The sequence below is a fragment of the Brassica rapa genome, chromosome A09 (assembly GCF_000309985.2).
Source record: "Brassica rapa cultivar Chiifu-401-42 chromosome A09, CAAS_Brap_v3.01, whole genome shotgun sequence".
In the NCBI taxonomy this organism is placed as follows: Eukaryota; Viridiplantae; Streptophyta; class Magnoliopsida; order Brassicales; family Brassicaceae; genus Brassica; species Brassica rapa.
The window spans coordinates 7,218,841-7,243,977 of record NC_024803.2 but is presented as its reverse complement, the minus strand read 5'-3'; the positions used below and the strand labels follow the sequence as shown (position 1 = coordinate 7,243,977).

At 34.6% G+C, this 25,137-nt stretch overlaps 3 protein-coding genes and 1 pseudogene across 6 annotated transcripts; all 4 read right to left on the bottom strand.

Moving 5' to 3' along the window:
* Positions 1-903: 903 nt before the first annotated feature.
* Positions 904-2,386, bottom strand: LOC103838008. Of its 2 annotated transcripts, none has more exons than XM_033278883.1 (2): positions 1,910-2,386; positions 904-1,872 (listed from the first exon to the last, which is right to left on the bottom strand). In XM_033278883.1, the coding sequence occupies exon 1, from the start codon at positions 2,330-2,332 to the stop codon at positions 1,958-1,960; it is 375 nt and encodes a 124-aa protein (XP_033134774.1). In that variant the 5' UTR covers positions 2,333-2,386; the 3' UTR covers positions 904-1,872; positions 1,910-1,957. The 2 variants fall into 2 exon arrangements, with proteins under 2 accessions (XP_033134774.1, XP_009112663.1); XM_009114415.3 differs by having other exon boundaries at positions 904-1,765; positions 1,922-2,386.
* A 264-nt stretch (positions 2,387-2,650) lies between these two features.
* Positions 2,651-5,591, bottom strand: LOC103838009 (NADH dehydrogenase [ubiquinone] 1 alpha subcomplex subunit 9, mitochondrial). The gene is made up of 12 exons (XM_009114416.3): positions 5,366-5,591; positions 5,187-5,283; positions 4,980-5,044; positions 4,805-4,890; positions 4,605-4,689; positions 4,457-4,527; positions 4,164-4,295; positions 3,801-3,916; positions 3,609-3,732; positions 3,462-3,530; positions 3,173-3,293; positions 2,651-3,075 (listed from the first exon to the last, which is right to left on the bottom strand). Exons 1-12 carry the CDS (start codon positions 5,469-5,471, stop codon positions 2,936-2,938), a joined length of 1,212 nt encoding a protein of 403 aa, XP_009112664.1. The 5' UTR covers positions 5,472-5,591; the 3' UTR covers positions 2,651-2,935.
* A 2,221-nt stretch (positions 5,592-7,812) lies between these two features.
* Positions 7,813-14,228, bottom strand: LOC103838010 (ABC transporter C family member 5). Of its 3 annotated transcripts, XM_009114418.3 has the most exons (11): positions 13,924-14,217; positions 11,549-13,731; positions 11,146-11,466; positions 10,943-11,029; positions 10,121-10,816; positions 9,867-10,031; positions 9,436-9,730; positions 9,124-9,338; positions 8,679-9,048; positions 8,354-8,593; positions 7,813-8,275 (listed from the first exon to the last, which is right to left on the bottom strand). In XM_009114418.3, exons 2-11 carry the CDS (start codon positions 13,580-13,582, stop codon positions 8,163-8,165), a joined length of 4,536 nt encoding a protein of 1,511 aa, XP_009112666.1. In that variant the 5' UTR covers positions 13,583-13,731; positions 13,924-14,217; the 3' UTR covers positions 7,813-8,162. The 3 variants fall into 3 exon arrangements, with proteins under 3 accessions (XP_009112666.1, XP_033134766.1, XP_033134767.1); XM_033278875.1 differs by lacking the exon at positions 13,924-14,217 and having other exon boundaries at positions 11,549-13,852; XM_033278876.1 differs by lacking the exons at positions 7,813-8,275; positions 8,354-8,593; positions 8,679-9,048 and having other exon boundaries at positions 9,258-9,338; positions 9,432-9,730; positions 13,924-14,228.
* A 3,539-nt stretch (positions 14,229-17,767) lies between these two features.
* Positions 17,768-23,484, bottom strand: LOC103838004 (annotated as a pseudogene).
* Positions 23,485-25,137: the final 1,653 nt, after the last annotated feature.

Below are 25,137 nucleotides of genomic sequence, written 5' to 3'. Positions count from 1 at the left end.
GTATTTCGATGATTCTTGACCATTCTGCTTAAATCATGTGTGTTATTTTATACTACTATTTAAGTGTATAAAACAGTTTAGTAGGTATCTTTTTATTCATTGGGACCAAATTTTCATCATAATGTCCAGCTACATGATGATAGTAAGCGACGTAAAAAAGTTCAAGTTACATAAATAATTAGAGGTTGAAACTAAAATGAAAGTGGACTGAAATGAAATGTTTGTGTATATGTCAAATTACTTTTGAGATTAACACTTGAACTTCAAAAATTGTTCAAAGGAGAGACTTCATTTCGATCTCTCACTCACTCAGTCATAAATAAACAAACATAAACTTTTAAAGGGACAAACGTGGCCTGTGGGAGTGGGGGAAGTTTGTGCTCCCCCGGTGCACACAACTCACATGGATAGCACCACCAAGTACTACTTGCAATAAACATATTTATTATTTCTTTTTATAATAAACTGCTGACAATAGTGATGGCCAAGCATTCACTTTCTTCCAGCAATAAAAGGAAGAAAAATAACTTTTGATGCTTCAATTATTTGTTACAATTGGTGGACATGCAAGGGTGATTTGCAAAAGTACTGGATTAAATATTGGCTCAACTTTGTAAATTACATATACTTCTTTGAGAGATTCTTAAATCTACTATAACAAATGAAACTAGAGCCGGACATCATTACTCGTTACTCGTCTTGAACTCGTTACTTGACTCGTATTCGCCTTGTAAATTCAAGTACGCTACTTGACTCGTATCCGCCTTAAAAATTCAAGTACTTGGTGTTGTCAAGGCAAGTAACAAATCGATAATTTTCATTACTTCCAAGACCAAGTCAAGTATCAAGTATCATTATTGTTTTTAGTACATGACTCGTTACGCTCCGTTACTTGCTCTATTATTTGCTATTTGTTACATGATCTATTAATTATTTGTTTATATTTGTCTTTTCTTTTACTTGCATTTAGGATTGGACACGAATACTCATTATTCTTTTTATACTTGTTACTTGTTTCGTAACTATTTTGATTTTTAAATACTCGTTGTCTTCTATTCAAATATTACGTAAAGAAAACAAATAAAAAATATATATGCATATTTCGATATATAAATATTGTATAATTTTCACGATAACAAAAATATCTTCTCAACAAGTAACATGTAATAACAAGTCATATAACTAAATTTTTAAGTAGATTAAACAAAACAATTTTTTGTATCTATTTCTAAGAGAGTATTATTTAGTAACTAGTTCTTAAATATTCCAAAAAATTTGTAAATAGTTCACGGGTACTCGTAAATAGTTCATAAATACTCGTAAATAGTAAGTAATAGAGCAATACAACTAACTTGTAAATAATTTATTTTTGATCAAATACTTGAAATAGCAAATACTCGTTTTTAACAGGTCAAATACACATCAAAATTTTATTACTCTTACAAAGCAAGTCAAGTCGCAGATACAGATACATGTAAATAGTAATTATCCGCCTTGTACCCGGCCCTAAATGAAACCGTGGTCTCATCCAATGGTTGGATGGGCAAATAAATATATTTAGAAAAAATATACTACAACTGATATAAGTTTTCAATTCCTCTAATTAATAGTTATAATCTCGTAGCTGGGATTGTGATTGTTACGTTGTACTTACAGCTTACAATCCGGTAGCCTCATGACTTCGTACGACACGTTTGCCCCACTACACTACTAAGGAATTTACATAGATTGGAATATACATCAACCAGTCAACCTTCATATCAATCTAGAAAAACATTTAAAAAAAATATACAACATTCATATGTGTTTCTTGTACCCTCGTAGATGTAGATATCAACCCTATCAGAATAATCTAAAAATGTACATCTTAGGGTAAGTGACTATATGAAGAAACAATTACAGACAAGATCGTTTTTCTTACCATGAACATGGGTGGATGAGGAGATATCTATATGGACTAGGTTTCCTTCCGGAGCCAAGAGGAGAGCAAGAGAAAGAGTCCTAGAGAGACGTTAAAGAGACAGACCAAACATAACCCAACCTTAATCAACCTCCTCTCTTTCTGTCTAGATCCGTCTTCGCGGGGCATTTTAACGTCTTCGATATGGAGATGAACACCAGGATCTCTTAGCTTGACCTTGCCACCAAACAGAGCCGAACCACAAGTCGCTTGAACGTTGCTGTTCACGTAGATGTTGACCCTGCATCCACTCTGACTTGCTATGTCTACATCCCTAGGCGCCACCATCACGGCCCCTACATTTCTCCCGTTCAAGTTGATTCCGTCAATGCCGGATTCAGGCCCTGGATAATCGTCTCCTTCGCCTTCCATTTTTGTTTTGGATAACGCTAAAAATGACTGTTCTATTTCTTTGGTGACATGATGTTTAGCTCTAAATGCGTTGCTTGGTTCTTGAGGTTCCCTAAAGTTCTTTACTTCTTTTCCACAACTAGAAGCAAAGTGCTATATTCTACGATTTGCATAAAAAAGATTCATTACCCACTCTAAAAATCAAGACCGGTATTTAGAGTTTCATAATCCGCAGATAACCGAGTAGAAATACCCTCTTAACCATGTAAAAGGTGTACTTCAATTTTCTATATGGAATGCAAAAACGGAAGCACATGGGTTTAGTTATATTCAGGACTCGAGCAAAGTAGCACATGAAGTTTCAAACGAACCAGAAACTACATTATCATAAGGGGAATAAATCTCCCATTCAAGACATATAACGTCCCCTCTCCAACTTATAATCATGTTGAAGGGTTATACTTTCTTTCAGAACACAACAAAGAGAAGAGGAAACCCTTTTATTATTTGACAGAAGAAAATGAAAGGCATCAAAATACCATATCTAGTTTCTGCCATTTCACTGTGCGACTTGCATGAATAAAATTAGTCCAGGAAAAAACGACCTTTTGAGTAGAAGCATCATCAATTGTAGAAGTCTGTTGGTATCTTTTCACTGACAGTAGAACCGAAATTAGGACCACCCTTGCGATATTGAATAAGAAACTCGACTGGATATCCCTTCAATTTATGAGGGACAAGGTCCAAATCCTGAAAAGTCAAGGCTGAAAATAGCCATTGTGTCGAAATAACAAAGGAGTGAGACACTCAAACAGCTCATGCAAAGAGAACTCATTTCACTTCTGTGAAGAAATGACTAACCCTTGTCAGATACAAGTGTATCGGTTGTAAGCGCATTGATTTGATCCAGATTGAAGATCTGTGGGGATGGTAGCGGGAACGGGACCTTGTTCACCATGAAATCCCGAGGACCCGCCATTGCCTAGAACAGATTGTGACATATACAAAATTAGTATCATTTGAAAAACAAAAACAAAGATCCTTAACAATATAGGCTTCTTTAGTTCTATAAGCATGCTTTCTCTGACAAAGGTGCACATAAAAATCCTTGGAGTTTTTACCCTAGACAGCGAACGATTTGATCTGTTACCTTAGCAATTGGAAATGGAAGCTTCACATATCGAGGCCATTCACGAATCATATCAAACATGATCTCCGCCTGCAAGGAAACACTTGCAAAATTAGGCCCAACGAGCTAAAACAGTGACAGAGAGAATGAAGGACAATATGAATTTACCAAATCATGAGGGGTAAAGACATCTGGACCACCTAATTCATAGGTTTTCCCCATGCTGGAGCCATCATCCTTGAGAGCTGCAACGATTGCAGCAGCAACATCAACCACATATACGGGCTGGAATCTGCAATTAATGTTATGGTTAGGGAAAGAAAACCGGTGAAAAGAATTAGACAAAGGTTTAGGACATACCTGTTGGTACCACCACCTATGAGCGGGAGGAAACCATATTTTTTAACGAACATTGCCCAGGGGTTCAAGATTCTGTCCTCTGTGCCAATCATGGTCGCAGGTCTCATGACTGTCGCCTAGGAAACAAATAAATATACATCATGAACTGAATAGAAGCAGCAGGCTGATGAATAAATGCATATGCAAGCCATTCCAGGTACATCGTTGCTTTAAAATTTATGAGATTTTAGAGTTCAATAGTAACTTCATTTACTTTTTACCTTATATCTGACAACAAGTAGAATCATAGCAATAGTGAATGAAATATTAGGATGATAGTTACAGAGAGAGCGTTTTAGGTTCCAAAAGCTGCGATAAGTTTACCTCAGGCAGAGCGCTTAAGACAGCTTCCTCAGCAGCAGCTTTAGCCCTCTGCATTCTTGAAGGAGATGTCACAGAAGCTCCCAGACAAGAAACCTGAATAAATCTCATTATCCCACCATGTTCCTTAGCCACCTGAAACAACAAAACCCCCAATCCCCAATCTAATTAGACATAACTAAGAGAGCAGACCATATCACCCTGAAGCTTAAAAATGCGTAGCTCATTTCAGAAGTAGACAACAAACTCATGAGTAAGAAAATGGAAGCCTCTTCACCAGAGTTTCCGGATCATACCAATGCAAGTTTCTCGGCCATGTGATGATTCACCTCTTCGAAACTGAAATTTCTGGTCTCGTACTCTCTTCCTGAGGATTAGAATAGATATCATCCACATATTAAAACAACAGTGCTGCTTTTTAAAAGATCAAAACAAAATAAGTACCAATGAGATTGATAACGACATTAGCCTTTGCCATGACAGCCTTAATCGAGTCTTCATCTCTCGGGTCAAATTTCATTGGTACTACCTGGAATATACATCACAAATTTGTTGATCCAAACCCTAACATACAAAAAGGTGTGTTTTGTGACATACCCTTAAAACCATTGGGTTAAACAAAAAAAAGAAAGAAAAGATATTACCTGTCCTAAATCTCCCATCAACTTGAGATGTCGAGGATTGTCCTCAGAGCCTCGGAAAGGCACTAGCACTTGTGATCCCATTTTAGCTGGAAGGAGCAATTCATTTGCAACATAATTAGAAAACCAAAAAAAAAGTGTACCGGGATTGATATTAGCCAAGTTAAACCAAACCCACCTAGCTGCTGCACAAGATAACGACCAAGAAACCCAGTGGCTCCAAACACTGTAGCTACAATCCCACTGGCAAAATCAAAGGAGAAATCAAGATTTTTTTCATTTTTTGAGCTCGAAACTACTATACAAAGATGAACAGACTAAGCTTGGCGTTATCCTAATAACACAGACCAAATAACATTTCTTCAGGAACCAAAAGCTGAGATACCTGACGGAAGATCTGCCACCAGTACCCTTGCGAGCGAGGTGCCCCACGCCCTTTGTAGCAAGGGAAGACGAGTATCGACGATTATCACTTCCATTCACTGAATCAGAAAATCATATTTGTCTCATTATGAAAACCGAGAAAATGCGAATGAAATTAAATTCAATCGCAAGAGACTTAACGGTAATCTGGGACTCCATAGAGAGATCTGAGAGAAGACGATGAGTAGATGGAAGTTTCTCCGGCGAGGGGCCGTTGGACTAATCTCCTGGAAGCTGCTTGCATCATCGTCCTCAGTCGCACGATCGATCGAGAGACAACAAACACAGATATGCGAGGGAGGGAGAGATACAGGTAGACGGATGGGCTAGGCCCGGCCCAAACACAATAATTTTGGTCTCTCAACCCATGTGCTTCACAGTGGAACACAGGCCTCGGCGTTCGGTGGACCGTTTGGTTTCGGTCCGGATAATTCAGATTTTTGGATTTTCGGCATTATGCTCAGAAGTACTATTCGGGTTTTACTAATTATCGGATCGGTTTTAGTTCGGTTCCTTTCGGGTTCGATTCGGATCGTAACCAATGTTTAAAATCGTCTAAAAATATTTTTTTTTTAAATCTTAAAAATTGACAATTTTTTTTTCAAAATATATAAATTATTTACAAATTTAATTAAAAATTAGTTAAACTATCTAAATTAACTAAAAAGTATCAAAATAACAATTAAAACAAACTAAAAAAAAAATTCATATCCTCAAATATCTAAATCCTTTTAAATATATAAAAACTTTAACATATTTAACTAAGATATCTTCAGATTCTAGTTTGGATGTCGGTTCGGTTCGGATTATAACCAAACGCCAAAATACTAAGCTCATAAAGCCCCGTTTGGATATTTTTGTATAACAGTTTGGATTCGGTTTCGGTTTTTCCGGTTTGGGTCTAGGTAGATACTTCAGGTTGAGTTAAAAACGTTCAGGCCTAGTGGAACACATTTGAAATGAAACCACGTCGTTTTGTGTTGGATCCTATGAGTATTTACTACACCTCCGGGCATAAAAACCGAATACCTGAAACAGAACCGATCCAAAATAGAGTAGTTCGTGTCGGTTTCGGATTTAAGCTATTTACTAGGTGGTAACCTGCGCCTTGTGCAGGATGAATGAACTAAAAAGTCATATTGTTTAATTTAATAGATATAATACATACAAAGTGATAGTCGCCTTATTACTCCATTTGCGAATTGATCTTTCAAAATCAGAAAACATTTTATTCTTATTTTTAGTATAAGGAAACAAAGGTTGCGGCTTGATTGAAAAATCAATCAATTTCAAATCAGTAATCAATTCTGATTTTGAAACTTTTCATATTTCGTTGCAATTTTTGTGTCATATTAAATTATGTTAAAGATAAATACATGCTATTTCTAAAAAATAAAATAAATAAATACATGCTAATTATTTGTGAACCCGCAATTTTTACCCAATATCAAATTTTAGATAATCGGAAATATTCATTAAGAATAAACAAATACTTAATATAAATTTATTATGAGTTTAAGATAAAACAAAACATAGGCAATTTAATTATTATTTAATTCATAAAAAATATGATTAAAATATGAAATGTAACAAAAGTAATAGAATTATAAAATATAAAAGAAACAACAAAGATAAGTTATAGTCACAGAACCAAAAATGATTATATGTTAAACATATAAGATGTTAGTAATTTGGTTCGGCATGATTATATGAACCATACTTCCTCTGTTCCTTAATATTACATATTTTAGAAAAAAAATTTGTTTTAAAAAGATTTATTTTTTACATTTTCAAGATATGTTTTATTAACTAACTGCAAATTTCAAAAAACTAATTGTACTTACTGAATTTTTATTGGCTTAAAATTATTGAACAAAGATAAATACAAAAAAATTATGCAAATTTAATGTGTTTTATTAAAATGTGTGAAAAAGCTAGAATATGTAACATTAAAAAACAGAGGGAATATTAGTCAAAAAACCATAATCGTCAAGAAACCAAGACTTAACCAAACATGTATCTCGCGAATGGTTTAAGTGAGTAATCGGATATAATACTTATGTAGAGATATAAAGCATAATATATGAGAGCAATGTTAGTCTAGTGTATAATGGCAAACTATGTAAATAGTCTAGTGAGAAGAGGGCAATTAATTAATAGGGGTGAGAGTGGTTGTAGTGTTGCCACATAGGAAATGACATTCTTGTTAATAACACATGAGAGGAAGGTTAGATTCAATTAATGCTCCTCAAATAATAATAAAGGGATGTGATGGTTTATAATATCAAATTGGGTTCTAGTTCAGTTGTAAATTTTACATGTTACCCGACTGTTACTCCATATTTCGAAAGTGCAGGATACTAACGAAAATGTCACACTATTGTTCGAACTCGGTTTCGGAAGGCCAATAGACAATTATGTCAGCGCTCACCACTGACCACTTCAACTAATACGTAATCTATTAAACAGATATAGGATTATTTAACCGACTCAAAACATAACTGAACTATTATCGGTATAAAACATATTTTCCTAATAGATTTTACCCGGTTCGGTTTTTTGATTTGCCATGCCAAGTTCTACGATAATATTGAATGAACGAAAACCCGTCTGATTTGAAACCGTAAACTAAAAATGAAACGCAAAACTGAACAAATTGGACTCACGGTATCCTTTGAGAAAGAAGCAGCTTCTAAACAACTGATTCAGCTTACAACAGAAACCTAAACTAAACAAAAATGCGTGCGACCTGGATCTTTAAATCTGCTGCTCAGTCCCGAAAACAATGGTGTTCTTCAATCCCTGGTCTTTATTGACAGGATCTTGAGCCCTGTGCGTTTCTCTCAACACAGATTTTCTGCTATGCAGCAGGAACAGCATTGTCCCAGCAGCACGGAGAAGTAGATTCCTTTCACTTTATGGTCCTCACCTCGACTGATCAGAAGTCAGGTATGCCACTTGATCTCGATGAGTATTCTGTCACCAGTCGAAGGAACATCGAAGACTTATCCTCTAGAAGTCGTGTTGGCGTGTCGAATTCCGCAACAAGACCTGCCAAAATCATCACCAAAGTTTTTTAAGATGTGTATGTTTCTCGCTGTAAACAGAGAATCTTAGAAATGTATGTACCATCGCTTAGAACCAGGACCAAGTCACTATCGATCACAGTCGGGATCCGATGTGCGATGGTGCAGACGGTGCAGTCACCAAACTCTGTTCTCAAAATCTTCTGGATGAGATTATCAGTGGCTGAGTCAACCGAAGCAGTTGCTTCATCAAGCACAAGAATTCTCGCTTGTTTAAGCAATGCACGCCCAAGAGACACCAGCTGCCTCTGCCCAACACTCCAGTTATCTCCATTTTCTAACACTGCACCCAACAGAGTTTCATCAACGAATCACTATCAGCATTCTTTTTCCTACTTCTAAATCTAACGATAAGATTTACTACATACCTGGAGTATCGAGCTTCTGGTCTTTCGCACGAACTATGTCCCCCAACTGTGACTTATCTAGAGCCTGCCAAACTTCTTGATCAGTGTGTTCTTCGAGAGGGTCGAGGTTTCCTCGGATAGTTCCTTCAAACAAGGTGGGGTCTTGGGGAATGATGCTGAGACGGCCACGGAGGTCGTGAAGGCCAATGGAGGAGATATCGATGCCATCAATGATTATTTGTCCTGCATATGGCTCTATCAGCCTGAACAGCGCTTGGATCAGCGTTGATTTGCCACTTCCTGTGCGCCCCACAATCCCAATCTTCTTGCCACCAGGGAATACACAGTTGACTCCGTGGAGTACAGTTGGTAGATTCTCTCCATAGCGAACCTTTTAAACAAAGGAGGAGGGTGAATAAAAAACTTATAGCTAGAAGTTCAACAGAATGAACAATTCGAATTGTACCTTTAAATTGTTGATCTCAATGGCTCCATTTTCTGGCCACGAGGGAGGAGGGTGAGCGTCCTCGATGAACGTAGGGGCTTCACTGGGAATCTGACTATACTGATAGATTCTCTCGATGGAGATGATTTTGTTCTCGAGCTTACAAAAGCTAAGTATCCACCGGGACAAGCGAGCGTTTAAATTAAGGCCATACGTTACTGCAAGACCAGCCATGCCTAATACAAAAAGATAATATATATGATGAACTCAGTAAACATGATAGATAGCTTTCTAACGATCTATAGAGTAAAGAGGACGAAGAGAAGAACTTGCTTGGATCGATTGTTCCATGTGGAAAGCTAACCAGCAGGATCATGCAGAAGGCAAAGACGAAAGTGGAAAGCAGCTCCATGCGTAAACAGAGCCACTCTATAGCAGCAATGCTGCAAAAGAAAGGGCGGGCAAAGCAGTCCAGTAAATAGAGGTTTCTCTTCATAAAACGCTTTTCTTGGCCAAACCCTCTGATTGTTGCTGCACCCGCGATCGACTCCCCAAATAGATGGATAATTGGAGATTTCTGTATGCTCACAATCCGAACCAGCTCTCTAGACGATGCCATGTAGTATTTCTGCGTTTTTTAAGTGCAAAAAAACACTTTGCTGTTAAATCGTGTAATACTAAGAGAAATAAGTCAAATACTTTGAATTTGTTGTATCCCTTTAAGTATCATAAAAACGAATGTTCAGAAATTAACCAGAAATCACCTGCATCCACAAGCAAGCAATGCCAGTTGGAATTACAAGAAGAAACACTTGCCATGTAACGTTTGTCATCACACCAACAATGCCAATGAGCTGTATTGTTGTTGATGCAAATCCTCCGAGCCTAAAAGGAATATCAAGATCCACCACGCTTTGATCAATGGACACCTAAAATAGCAATGAGAAAGACCACCAATGAAGAGAAGACGTCATAGTCATGTTTTTAATACTTTAAAAATAAAATAAAGAGAACCAACCCGATTTAAGATCCTTCCAGCAGGAGTCGAGTCGAAAAACGACATTGGCGCGCGGAAAACACTCCTGAGCATGTTCAGAAACAGCTTCTGAGCAGCTACGAGGCCAAACGTGGCGACCAGAATCGCTCGGACAAAGATAAATACTGAGCTACCAAACGCTAGCGCAATAAATACAAGGAGAAGGACCGTGGAGCTCACTTTAGCTTGGTCTCCCTCTGTTTGCGGATTTGCCCAGGCCATCCACCAGTTACTTGCAATCTGAAGGAACTGAAACAGAGTCTGCGCAATGATTATGAGCGGAATCAACAGCCCTTTATAGGCTGCAGCCATGTATGACCAGTACACCTTCATACTGACTCGTCCCCGGACACGTTCCTCTTCCTGAACCAGTTGTTTCTTCCTCAGCCGTTTCGCTTTCTTTTTCTCTTTGGTGGCTTTCTGGTTAGACCCCGACGGCCCTTCTTGGACCTCCTTGGCCAGAATCTCAATGTTGCTCGAGGAAGCGTTGGATTTTGGATTGTGTGGCAATGACTGGTCTAGCCCATGATGGCTGTCAGAGTCCTCTGATGAATGGCTTGGAATGTCCATTGCTTCAATTGCTTCATGATGAGCAGACACAAGTGATAAGAAATCCGTTCCTGCTTGTAGCAGTTCCTCATACTTACCTGACTGTATAATTTGGCCATCCCTAAGGACCTGCAGATAAACATAAAAATTTCATGAAGTACTTTCTTGGTGTTATATACTTTTCTGTGTATTAACATCAAAACAGCTCTTGGTATAAAATTTTAGCAGAAGGGCCGAGGCCGAAGAAGTCCTCACCAATATAAGATCCGTGGTAGGAAGAAACTCGACTTGATGAGTTACAAATATCACAGTCTTGTCTGCCAGAGCCGTCAATATGTATTCCTGTAGATACGCAAACTCAAGCTTGTGAAGTAGGGAGGTACATTCAACGCAAGGCAGTGCTTGAAAAAGGTAGCTGTTTGTTTATTTTGAAAGAAGTAGAAAATAAAAAAGTGCACCTTGAAGAGTTCGGAGCCAGTGTGAGCGTCAACAGCGCTGAAAGGGTCGTCCAGCAGATAAACATCAGCATCCTGGTAAAGCGCTCTTGCTAGCTGAACTCTCTGCTTCTGACCACCGCTGAGGTTTATGCCTCTGTCACCGATAATGGTCTGATCGCCATGTGAGAAGAGCTCCAAGTCCCGTTTCAGCGAGCAAGCGTGTATAACGTTCTTGTACTTAGCCTTATCCATTGGACTGCCGAAGAGAATATTTTCTTCTATATTCCCAGACTGAATCCATGCGGATTGTGAAACATAAGCAGCACTACCGCATATTCTGACCTGTGTATTTCAGTGTACAACTCGTGAAAAATATTGAAGACAGACACACATGTTTCGAAAGTTGTTCAAGTGTTTCACTTACTTCACCCGAGATTTTAGGTATTTCTCCAAGTATACAAGAAAGAAAACTTGATTTTCCGGAACCAACAACTCCGCAGACAGCTACTCGCATTCCTCTCTTAACTTCCAAATGAATATCAAACAAAGTTGGCCTTACCCACGAAGGATCCCAAGAGAAGCAACCGTCTTTGATCTCCACAGATGTCTCTGACATCCCTTGAGAAAGGATTATCGTAGCGTCTTCCTGGAGCTCTTCCTCTTGCAGAAACCCCGATATTCGATCAAGAGAGACTTTAGTCTGAGCCATCATTGACACCAGATCAGGAAAATTCCTAAGCGGCTCCTGAAGAATCCTGAACGTTGCAAGCGCAGAGAGAACGCCTCCTGCAGTGAGCTGAGTTCCTAGGCCTATGGCCGTAGCAAACGTAATTGCAGCTACGAAGATAGGCGAACTCCAGAATATAAACGTGATAAACGCTTGGGAGTATAAAGCCTTTCGAAGCCATTTGAACTCTGTACTCCTCATTCCCTCAAGCACGACCCTGTACCTATCCTCCCAAGCCTGCAGTTTCAGAATCCTCATGTTCCTCAAACACTCCGAAGTCTTCCTCATCCGCTCATCTTTAGCAGACATCAATTTGTCTTGATAGTCCTCTTGGACTTTGGCCAATGGGATGGTGGCGATAATAGAGAAAACTGTGGCCGCCAACGTAGCTACAGCCGCCATTCCCACACTCCTGTACAAGATCCCGAGAGCAAGTACAATCTGTAGAGGAAGCATCCACATATCATGAAGGTACCAAGAGTAGTCACCTACTCTCTGGACATCAACGGCCATGTAGTTCACAATTTCGCCGCTCGTGTGGTTCTGCTTGGTTATACTCGAGAGTTTGAGCCCTTTTCTGTACACCATAGCCGTTAGAGCTGATCTGACATGCATCCCCAAGATATCCACACCAAGATACCACTGCCGGGTTGTCAAAGTCTCTGCGAGTTTGGCCGCAAAGAAGATACCAGCGAGGATGTAACCCTCGTGAGGGTAAGTCTCTTTCCCGCCCAGATAATTAACAAAGTCATTCACCAAATAAGGACCCACATAAGAAACAAGAGTGTTCAAGCCAGCAAAGACTGCATTACAAGCCGCTTCTTTCCAAAACGACTTCAAGATGGCCCAAGCGAGAGAAGGTGGTTTCGAGGGATTCTCAGCCTTTAACTTCTCCCAGTTAAAGTTCAAGATTCTATAGTTCGTCTTTGCCCGGTCTTTGGGAGCGAGGAGAGGAATGTCCTTGAGATCCAACGGCCTCTTGGCGCCAAGGGAGAGGAGAGGATTCAGCCACGAAAGCGTAGCGAGGCTGAACAACCCGGCGTCACTATAGGACGTAACACTGAGACACCCAGCTTTCTCTTCTTCTTCTTCTTCTTCTTCGACAAGCAGAGGGTCAAGAAGATGTGAATGTGTAGTAATAACTCGAAGACCTGATACACCTCTGAGAGCCACGAAGCAGAGGAAAGCCAGAGCAGGAGCTGAAACAAAGTTCCCAACAACATGTGAAGACAAATGGTTCGAGCCGTTCACAAGAATCTCTCTTGAGTCTATGAACAAAGCCCATAAACAGATCAAGAAGCCCACAACCCACCACAGCCTCAACAGCAAAGGAAACTTTTCCGCAGAGGTGTAATTACATCGAACAACTGATGCGCACAACACTAACCAAGCTACAACCTCTGTAACCGGCGAGAAAAGAACACTAATCTCGTTTCTTTCCTTAGCTACTCCGACAACATCCAACACTAAAACCGAAACGTGCACGATTAAGACAAAGAAACAGCAAAGAACCGAGAATTTATAACCAATGGTGACTTGAAGCTCGCGGGTGTCTCCGGAACTAGAGTTTCCTACAGAGTCGTGTTTGAAGAAAGGACCGCGACGGAGGCAGAGAAGCAAGCGTCTGGCGGAGATATCGATGATAAACACTAAGAGAAGAGCCAAAGTGATGCAGATCGAAGACGCTTCCACGAGTGGTAAGTCACGAAGAGCTCTCAAGAGCGTGCCCATAATCAATTAGATTAATGAGATATCTGAGCTAGAGAGCATTGAAGAAAGAGCAGTTCAATTCAATGTAATGTAAGCAGAGGAAGAAGCGAGAATAAAGATGTGTCTTATGAGCAGAGGAGTCACGACGGTGGTAGAGAGAAACGCAGAGCCTGAAAGACACATCGCACATGTTACCAAAACGACTTTTCGTCAGAGCCTAACACGTTGAATAACACATCAGAAAGAAAGAAGAAATATGTTGTTTTTAAAGACTTTTTTGTTGTGTTGCATCGATGTTATCTAGAGAAAGACAGAAGAAGACAAAACACACACACATGAAAAATTTAAATTTATGACAAAACCTGTGATGGAAGACAATGTGGCTTCTCTTTCTCTCTCCCCGCCCTAGCCGAGAAGAGAGAGAGTAGAAGAGATGTTTCCAGCTGTGTGTGATAATGGCGTTACAACAGAGAGAGAGAGAGAGAGATTGAGTCGCAAAATGTAGGATCAATTTGGATTTGCTTTCTCCTCTTCTTCTTCTTCTTCGTATCTTTAAATCTGAAACTCTCTCTCTCTCTCACACACGCATACATACACCAGATTATATATAATGTAGACGCAGTCGAGGTTTTTCGATCTTCAGACGCAATCATAATATTTTTGGCCTTAAATAGCAGTAGTGTCCGGTTATTTATTGGGAAAATTGCCAAAATGGATCAAAAAATAGTATAGTTGTCTTTTCAGAGCTTGATTGGTTTTCCCGCTACCACCCGCAAACGCAGCTTTTGCGGTTGGTAGCGGTTGACAGCGTTTCGAAACAATCATACAAACCGCTACAAATCGCTTCAAACCGCTCCGAACCTCTTAAAATCAAAAGCTGGTTCCAGCTAGCGTTTGCGGTTGCGGACGGTTGCGGGAGGATAATTTTTTTTTTTTTAAAACCATATAAATACAAAAATAAAAATATTCAATAAATTTTTTAAAATCGAATTATTAAAAACTAAAATATATCTATTATGTTTTAATTAATATTATAAAATTTTAAAAATAAAAATATTTTCTATAATTTTAAAAAATTTGAACTATAACTTTCTAAATATAATTTTCATATTTATTATAATATTATGATTTTTGATATTTTTATAATTATATAAAATGTAAATATTGTTAATTTATTATTTAACCGCTGTTGTATTTGTTAGTTAACCAGTCATAAGTATCCTGCAAACGCACCAATTTCTAACCGCAGAACCAGTCGTACAAATCTCTTAAAACCGCTAGAAACCGCAACCACCCGCATCCGCAAACGCCCGCAGCCGCAACCGCAACCGCTGCGTTTAAACCAGTCAGGCCTCAGTATAAATTTTTTTTTGTCCATTTTTTTTTCTCTTTTCATTACTAAAATTTAATGAAATGTAAATAGAGACAATTAATTAAACACTCATATACACAAATTGATATTCTTTTTATTGAAAAACTTGATAAATTAAAATTTAATTTACGTTCTACTAAAAACAGATTTCGTCTTCTACTAAAAATGAATTAGTAGAAATTGAATTCCAGATTAAACAAGTTCATCTATTTTTTTAGAATGAACAATCTACTTTTAATTAAACTTCTAAATACATGGAATGCAAATTATAGAGTTAGCTACTTTTTTTCAGAATGCAGTTTATACTTTTATGAGTTAAAAATAGAACTTTGTAAAACGTATTTAATCAAAATAAAACTTTTTAAAATGTTTTTAATAAAACTTTAACAAAAACAAAATTTTTTAACTTTATAAAAATAAAAACAAAACTTTATTATTTTTTTAAATAAAACTGTTAAATAAACTTTATAAAAAACGTTTTATAAAGTTTTATTTTTATAAAAAGTTTAAAACGACTGTAAACTTTGTAATTAAAAAACTAAACTTTTCAATTTTAACGTTTTAAAAAAAATTCCTTTTTATTTAACTTTTTAAAATTCAATTAAACTCTTAAATTGTGCTTAATTTGATTAATCAAAGGTTACTTTAGGGATTATAAAAATATTATGCTAAAAGTATAATTTAAGGATTGTATTATACCAAATAGATAACAATGCTGTTTATTTGTTCTGTTTTAGCAAATTTCTCTTATTTATTTATACATTTTAAAAGGTCTCATTTTATAATAGGATTAGTGCATTCTTTTGCCTAATTTGTTAGCATCAACTTCTAGGTTGGAAATTTGTAAATGTGTGATGTGTGTGAATTTGATATATGTTTATCAAATTAATAAACATACTAATAAAGTTGAATTTGCTTCTAATAGATTTCTAAAACCTCAACAAATAAATGTTATAAATGGTCTTATATTTATCATTCTCTTATTATTTCCCTCAACTTTATTTAAATAAAAGCGTTAAAAAGAGAAATTTGGATAAATAACTTTATATAAGTTTTTATTTTGAAAACTATATTCTTATTTTTACTTTTTGAAAATTGCACTTTGTTTATGTAAAATAACTAAATTATTCTATCTAAATAAGTATTTGTAATTATTGTGATATCTTTTGTCATTATAGTTATTCTAACACTTAAATTAACACATTCAACAAACATCACATTTTTATTTGTTTCAAATATCTTTTTTTTCTTTGTTTTGTCAATGTTTTGTTTGTAAACTTTATAATATTTGTGCATTGAAACGACCCAAACTTTATTATGTTTTGTCAATGATATATATATATATATATATATATATATATATATATATATGATCAAACACTACTTTGTACTTCATCAAATTATAGTTCTAAGCTAACAAAATAAAAACAACTAGATTCAGACCCGCACTGTTGTGCGGGATTACTTATATTTGTATTTATAAATTACGTTTTAAAACTAAAATTTTATGAAGATTGATGATATTTAATAAATTTTGATTCACGTTAAATTATTGTTTTATTTTTCGGTTTAGTTCCGGTTCGGTTATGGATTTTGATTTTGGTTCAAAAAATATAGTAATAGTTCGGTTATTTATGAATTTGAGTTTCGTTGTTTTAGTTTTTGGTTTGGCTCATCTAATTTTGCAGTTATACTTTATTTATAGTGTATGTGGGATTGCACGGATTTTTTTTTTTTTTTGAATTTTTATTTATAATATATGATGTTTGTTTTGTATTAATTATATAATAGTAGTCTTAATTTGGTGTCGATGTTTAGAACCACAAAATTTTGAAAATAGAAGCTATTATCAAAATTACAGAATATTCATTCCAACCCGGGATTATAGCATAAATTTAAAATATTGTATATATTGTTTTGATATTGTTACGAATATCAAATATTTGGTATCAATGGAAGCTGGTAAATTAAAATTAAACATGCATAGATTTAGGGAAATATTTTTTCAGTGCCATGTTCTATATTTTTAAAATAGATTTTGAATTTCGAATACATAAAAATATATCTAAAACTATCTAGAATGATATTGTTGAAATATGTTTTTTTTGCATGCTATATTTTCTAAAGAATATACCATCGCGGAATAACACGTTGATGTTGTGTTTGGGTGTATAATAGAGATTTGGGTATAAAATGTTTGACATGGTTAAAAAGAAGAAGTCGATGTTAATTATAATCTAATTGGTCAAAAACAATTTATAGATCATGATTTTTGAGTTCATAATTAATCCATGGAAGTTGACCATATTGATCACTTAACCTATAGGTTTCAAAACGTGGAGCAACAATAACCAATCCATCTATTAGATGAGATTTTAATAAGTTCAACTAGATTTTGACCCGCGCTTTCAAAGCGCGGAATCATTTCTTATTAAAATTTCATTTAAATTAATAAATATTTGTCTAATTTATATTTTAATAGATTTTATATTTGTTTATAGTAATTTTTTATAATTTTGTCTTCTTTATTTTTTATTATATAATAATAAATTTGTGTACTAATTAATTTGTGCAAACTTTTACTCAATAAATTTAAGGGCAAATCTCCAAAATAGCACATTTCTAAGTTTATATCACAAAAATAGCACTGAAAAACTAAAATGACCAAAATAGCATTTTATCTTTTGAAAAATTTAAATTTTTTTATTTTTCAAAATTTGAAATCTTATCCCCAAAACCTCACTTCTCAACTCTAAACCCTAAAACCTAAACTCTAAACCCTAAACCCTAAATTTTAAACCCTAAACACCACCCCTTGAGTGCTATTTTTGTGACTTTTGGCCTTGAGTGCTAGTTTGGGAACAAAAACTTGATTTAGTGCTATTTTGGTCTTTTTCTCTAAATTTAATTATATTGTGATTATATATTTGCTAAGGTTATTTATTTACGATTTTAACTTATTAATTAAATATTATATGAAAAATGTAATAGACATTACGTTTTTCATTCTACATATTTTTAAATAATGCATAAATATTAAATTATAATTACACAAATATTAAATAATAATTATGTATTTAAATTGACTTATAATTTTTTAAAAAGAAAATATTGTTGGGCTTCTTTGACTTTAAGTTTTTAAATTATTGGGCTGTTTTGTTTAGTTGGACAGAAGCAAATGTGTTGGGCTTTTAATTTCTGAAAACCATTAAAAACAATTGAAAAAAGAAATGGAATGTTTTGTAATTAATAAGAAAATTTAGGGGCAGATTCATAAGAAGTATTCTGCTTTAATAGTATAGATTGATTTTTCTCGAGTTAATTCAAACCGTATTTGTTTGGTTCAGATTAAAAAAATATGGTTTGTTACTCAAATATTAATCAAAACCATAATTGGTTTAATATAAATATACCAGTTACCACATCAAATTGTATATATTAGTTTGTTTTTATATTTGGTCACAACCTGCTCAATAAGTCCAAATTAAAAATATGCCATGATAAAATTTAAATAGAACTCTATTTTAATAGAGTAGATAGAGTACATAGTTGGTTTATTGTAATTGTATATAACACTGGTTCATGATTTAAATTAAATTCTATGGTTATATTGGTTTACATTTAATAGAGTAGATGTTGGGTTCACGATTCACGATTTAAATTAAATCGTATGGTTATATTGGTTTACACTTAATAGAGTAGATGATGGTTTAATAGATGTAGTTGGTTTAATAGGAGATAAAAGCGTGTGATATATCTAATAATAATAATGTAATTAACTTGTTATGGTCCATAAATTAAGTAGCTTCCTAACAAACTTCAAACAGATCAAAACTTAAATGAAAACTTTTATGGTAGATAAATTTAGGACTCTATTTTAATAGAGTAGATAACATGAAAGATTATTAATTTTTTACTGAGGATTCTTTTGTAAAATCACTTCTCAAATAATTTATAGAAGATTTTTTTTGCTCCTTTGATGGTTCATCTCTTTATTATGAATTCATCATTTATGACTGGACAAATTTTCCGCGTCTAAAACTTGCCTTGCAAATATTAAACACCTACTTTTAAAAAGGGAATTTTGAAAATGAAAATGTAAAATACGACTTAGTTTGATGTAATGATTGTATTGATAAACGGTCATAATATTCTTGCGGTCTAAGATTCCTTACTTAGGTTCCGGATGGTGACTGTGGTTTGAGCGGTGCGGAACAAGCGGTTTAACTGCGGTGCGGTTCTAACAGTTATAAAAATATATAGATATATAGTATATGTAGAGATTTTTGTTACTGTTAACTGCAGGGCGGAGCGGGACAATGGTCACCATTCGAAGCCTTAGACAAAGGAATGATATTCATTAAATTCTTTTCTCCAATACAATTTCCAGACGTTCTACCACCGCGCGTTGTCAAATGCGTCGGAGAGTTTGTGAATCACAAGCATCTTGTCAATGGTATATTTTTGCTAATTTGTAAGGGCCAAAATGATTTCATGTCATAGATCTCGTAGAAAGAGTATAAACTAAGAATAAAACAAAATTAGTAAAAGATACAATGGTATTTTATCTCACTAAAAATGTATATACAGTTATCTAAATATGGATAGTTTGGAGATGTAAATTTGATTAATGGTACTAACAATATGTTAAAATATAAATTTTATAATATTTTGTTGAAATGCAATCTTGAAGAAATATATAAGAGTTTTTAGTTATTTTGCTTTCGAAATAATTTGAAAATATATTATTTATGATTTAAATTTGAAAGTACACCTCTTTTTTTTTCAAGTTTTGAAAACTACGTTTTTATAAGTGCGAAGACATTTTAATCAAGAATAACCAACGGGTTTAGGCTAGTGGCGCTTGAGGGATAATCTCAATACGGCGAAATCACAGTTCGATTTCCGTTGGCCACCCGAACTGCCTTAAATGGTAAGAATACGTGGTTGATGCGGATCTTATGGAATTAGTCGGTTAACCTCGTTCGCTGAATCCCCACGGTTATAAAAAAAAAGATTAATCCAGAATTTCGCTAGACTGTAAAAAAAAGTTTTTAAATTCAATATTATTATTATTTGTGTTTGGGACAAATACATGTTAATATTTTAAAATAACAAATACATATTTTTAGTCTTATCTCTGACTTTTTTTTCCTTTAATAATTATATACAAACATTTAAAGGAAACTCCTTAATCTTAACCAAATCAAACCAGTACTTCGGTTTGTTGGCAAAACCAGGGTTTATCATAGTTTTATTTACTTGCCAAGCAAGTATGAAGCTTCCTCCCGGATAACCTTCCATGCCTCCTTCACGTGCTTCTGCTCTGTCAATGGCGCTCCTATGGAAAAACGTAGAACCATTTTTCCCGACAAAGCCTGTGTCCCACACAAATATATCTTAGTTTTCAAAAGAAGAACAAAAGAGAGAGAGAGAGATGTTAGTACTTACAGTGTGAGAAATGAAGAGTTTCCCTGAGGAATTCACTGCCTCTAGGAGCTCGAGGTTTCGACTATTACACTTCTTTTCGTCGTCATCAATAGGAACCATACGGAAGCAGACGAGGGAAAATATCCGAGGAGTGATAACGTCAAAGTTAGGATCTTGAGAGACGAGTTGTTCGAAAACTTTAGCCAGTTTGATATGGTTTCTTATATAGCTCTTCAAAGTCTCAGCTCCGTAGAGCCTTAAAACCATCCATAGTTTCAATGATCTGTTAAAAACACACACACAAATATACTCTCAGTATATTGTATATATGCATGCAGACGTACTCCTGAGAGAGAGAGCAAAGAACCTGAATCTTCGCGAGAGAGCGATTTGCCAATCTTTGTAATCAACAACCAAGTTTGCCTCAGAGGCCTGCCCAAAAAATGAGACTGCTATAGTCTCAAGCTTGCTGGGTTTTTTTCTGGTGAAACTCAAAAATCATTCTTACCTTGTTTTTGAGATACTCTGGATTTGCTGAAAAGGCTTCAGTGACAGCATACTGATCCTGTGTATAAAACAATATTTGTTTCAATACGTGAAAAGAAAAAAAAAGAGGGCATATCATATGTATATACCTTCACCCAGAGTAGGGAACAGTCGAAGTTTGTGAGGAGCCCTTTGTAAGCATTCATGTTAAATGAGTCTGCAGTTTCTACTCCGTCTATGTACTGTCTATACTCTGGACATATGCATGCATTCCCAGCGTACGCTGCATCCACATGAAACCACATCTCATTGCTCTGAGAATGCAGCAAAGAGAAATAGCTATCAGTTTCTAATTTTCTATGCCTTAGTGAAGTTGACGTCGAGATAATAATAATAATAATAATAATAATAATATCTCTGTACAAAGCTTGTGTCCACCTTTGCAATCTTTCCCAGATCGGCTAATGGATCAACTGCGGTTGAAGAAGTGGTTCCAACCTGGAATTAACAAAAGAATCTTTCAGAAACTAAGCACGCTTCTGACTAAGTAACAGTTAAGCTAGTGCTTACATTGCCACACAAGAAGAAAGGAAACAATCCAGCTTCAAGATCCAGAGAAACGGCTTCTTGAAGCAATTCTGGACGCAGAGCAAAGTTTGTAGAGGTATCTGCCTTCAGCACCCTGCAATTCTATGGATGGATTCCGGCTATCTGTCACTCACATAAACCGGAAGTTAGCTTTTTTTTTTAGCAAAACTTTCTTTGATCAAATCTGCAAAAACTTCACTTGGCAAGCTTTTTGTAAAGCTGAATGTGTCTGGTCAGAGGAGTAGACAACAAGCTTCCCAAGCGCGTTCTTGCCAGCAGTTCTTAAGACCTTATCTCGAGCAGCAATCATAACAACAAGAATAGCTTCACTAGCTGACCCTTGGATGACTCCACCTCCTTTTCCTAAAGTAACATGTTTAGTTGAATTGTTACGACAAGGTCAACTGGTGAGAAATAAAAAGGAATATATGGAATGTAGGAATTATTATTATGGAATTTAATAGAATAGAATCAGCATTCTATTTATTCCAAAACATTTTCGATTTGGAATGAAAATTGTTTTTTTCTAGGATAATATAAAATGTCATGGAATAAAATAGAATAGTGTTTCTATTTTTTAATTATTATAACTGGTGAACATTTTTGGAATGCAAAGAAATTAAGTATTTTTGAAGATTTTATTCTAAAAAGTGTATTCAAGTTGCACCCTATATATGTTATTTATGATTATATAACCTTTGGAGAGAAACTGTTCGGGTAGGTTGAGCAGTTTTGCAAGCCAATCAAGAACGATTATTTCGAGCTCAGTGGCAGCTGGAGAAGCTACCCAACTAAAACCAATAACATTAAGACCAGTACTCAACATCTCTCCCAAGAACCCTGCAACGCTGCTGTTAGAAGGGTAATAAGCAAAGAAACTAGGGCTTTGCCAATGCGTTACTCCAGGCAATATCTTCACCTTAACATCTGCATAAAAGAAAACTTACATCAGATCTGTCTATGCTCAACCAAAAAGTATCAGAAATGGTCCAAAAAACTGGAAGTGGGTATTCCGTTATTTCACCATCAAGAACTTGTTCCAGCGTTTCAGGGTGGTCTGGTGCTGAATCAGGCAAAAGGTTATGAAGATAACCAGGCTGTATCAGAGAGACAAGTAACATGAATAAACAAGAGAGATTCAAATAGCAAAGCCTAATCTCATGACAATTCCAATTTGGTTAAACCGTAAACACACACATCAAAGTGATGTTCACAGAGAAAAGTCAGCGACCTGAACTTGGCTACGGACAGGGAAAGTTTCGATGGTTTTGTAATAATCAGCAATGAAATCAACCATTCGATGTCCGTACTCTCTCAGTTGCTCAGAGTCCATCGGCTTCAACACGTTCTTACTACCATACTCCCTGTTCCATGATAATAAAAACTCAAGCAAGATTCGTAAGGAATCATGACAAAAGCGTACATTCTTTCAAGAACTTACATTCTTTCTTGTTTATATCTCAGAAGCTTTTATGAGTGGTTTGGGTTTCAGCTCTCTCTTATTTATATGCCACATTGTATGGGGTTATTATAAAGATGCCTACTTGTATTTGTTGAGCTTTTGTTGCTGGCCTGTTTGGTTCAGAATTGTAAGCATATTTTGGATTCTGGATTGAGTTACAAGTGTTAAAAAAACAGCAAGGCCATTATAATATTATAAAAAGATAACACATGTTCTTAGAACTTTTCTGAAAAATAGGCTTTCCTAGTAAAGAAAATCTCATCACATCTATATTATTATTTATGAAGTGATTTTGTTTATTTGTCATGATTTCCATGATTTTAAGTAATTTTACTCATTTATCATGTTTAATTAGGTTTAAGCTGAGTAATTACTTTATTAATAGTTTTTGGCTGAGTCAATAATTTATTAATTTAAATAATATAACTATAAAATTTGTAACTAGACATATATTATTTGATTTTGCTTATTTGTCATGTTCTCCATAATTTTAGCTAATTTTGATTATTTGTCATGTTTTTATTAGGTCTTAGTTTAGCATTAATTTATTATTAGTTTTTAGCTGAGTCATTAATTTATAAATTTAAATAATATAACTATAAGATTTGTAACTAGATATATTATTATTTTGATTTTTCTTATTTGTCATTGTTTCCATGATTTTAGTTAATTTTGCTAATTTATCATGTTTTTACTAGGTTTTAGCTAAGTCATTAATTTATTATTAGTTTTTAGTTGAGTCATTAATTTATTAATTTAAATAATATAACTATTTCAAGCTTTGTAATTAGACATAAAATTTTTAATTTTTTTTTGTAAGTTTCACGAGTTAGGACCGATTCTTATTATTCTAATTTAAAATCATATTTGTCAGGGGATAATTTTAAATCATATATGTTTCTCGATGTGGAATATAATCTATTTTTATTATAGTTTATTGTTTAATGATAATATAGATAGTGTGTAAGTATATTTATCTTAGTCAATGTTGTATTATAGTTATAGTAGTATGTAAATGGTAATACAGAAAACTATGAGGCCGACTTTATCTTAATATCCATCTTAATAATATATTGTAATAATTTGCCGAATCTATGCTATGATAGTATATATTCTCATCATACTTTTGACGGGAAACACACACAAAACTTACAAAACTTCATCATTAAGTTATATGAAACATTTTTGAATGTTGTCTTTTTGAAAAGAAGCATGTTTCACTTTTTCTAATTAGAGATACTGAGTCGACTAAAGATTGATATAAAATTAGAGTAAATGTGTTGATACTTTAGAATATGAAAAAAAATCAAAAACATTTGCAACTGAATTAGTGTTAGTTGATACTGTTGTAAATATATTAATTTATTTCGTTATTGATTCACGTTAATTATATGATTTGGTGTTAGTCATTTATTTTGAAATTTAATTTGTAGGGAACTAGGACTCATGCTTCTGTTGAAAAATGTTCTTTTGGACTTGTCTTTTGGTAATTTCTGATCTAAGTTATCCCAAGAAGATTCTTTTATTCTGCATAATTTTACTTTGGTGATTATACCATAAAATATAGGACGACTTCACTACTTTTTAAGATAAATTTCTATAGAAAAACCAAAATCATACTTTGTGATGATTTTACAAAAGAGTTAACAAATAATTATTTCAAGGAATTTAAAAAATACTGGGACGTTAATATGAAAAGGAATTTTTAGTCAGTGAATTTTCTCTATCATATTTTGGTTTTATTGATGTGTCATATTTATGATATGTTTGTTCCCAAGTTCTTCTTTTTAATATTTTGTGTTTTAGATATTATTGGTGAAGTTATGAATGCTGAACCTTTAAAATATATGATTGCAAAAGGAAAGTTTTTAACTAAGTTAAAATTAATTATTCGTGACAATGTAAATTTTATTCAGAGTTTAATTTAATTTAATATTGTTATATTTTTATGACATGACGCTAATTTAAATTTTTAATATTTAGTGATACATGTTTAACATGCACATTGGGTCTTGGTAGACAAACCAAGTGTTAGATTTCTTTAAACCGTTCATGAAAATCACAATGATATGTATTATTGAGTTTTATCCAAGTTCTCTGCATAACTCTACGTGGCCAAGAACATGTACTACTAAATAAATATTTTTTCTCCTTCATATTAAGTGCGTTGGCACTTAAGCCATTTTTAAAAAAAAAATTAGACTCTTTAATATTATAAGAAACTCTGTTAAATTGTGA

Bases quoted from the DNA above. Each gene is read 5' to 3' on its own strand.
- LOC103838008 (XM_033278883.1), bottom strand. From the start codon at position 2,332: ATGGAAGGCGAAGGAGACGATTATCCAGGGCCTGAATCCGGCATTGAC.
- LOC103838009 (XM_009114416.3), bottom strand. From the start codon at position 5,471: ATGATGCAAGCAGCTTCCAGGAGATTAGTCCAACGGCCCCTCGCCGGA. The intron at 5,045-5,186 runs GTATCTCAGCTT...TGATTTTGCCAG, and splicing joins GGTGGCAGATCTTCCGTCAG to TGGGATTGTAGCTACAGTGT. The intron at 4,891-4,979 runs GTGGGTTTGGTT...TGCTCCTTCCAG, and splicing joins TTATCTTGTGCAGCAGCTAG to CTAAAATGGGATCACAAGTG.
- LOC103838010 (XM_009114418.3), bottom strand. From the start codon at position 13,582: ATGGGCACGCTCTTGAGAGCTCTTCGTGACTTACCACTCGTGGAAGCG. The intron at 8,594-8,678 runs GTATGTAGTAAA...TGTTGGGTGCAG, and splicing joins CCAGAAGCTCGATACTCCAG to TGTTAGAAAATGGAGATAAC. The intron at 8,276-8,353 runs GTACATACATTT...TGATTTTGGCAG, and splicing joins GGTCCTGGTTCTAAGCGATG to GTCTTGTTGCGGAATTCGAC.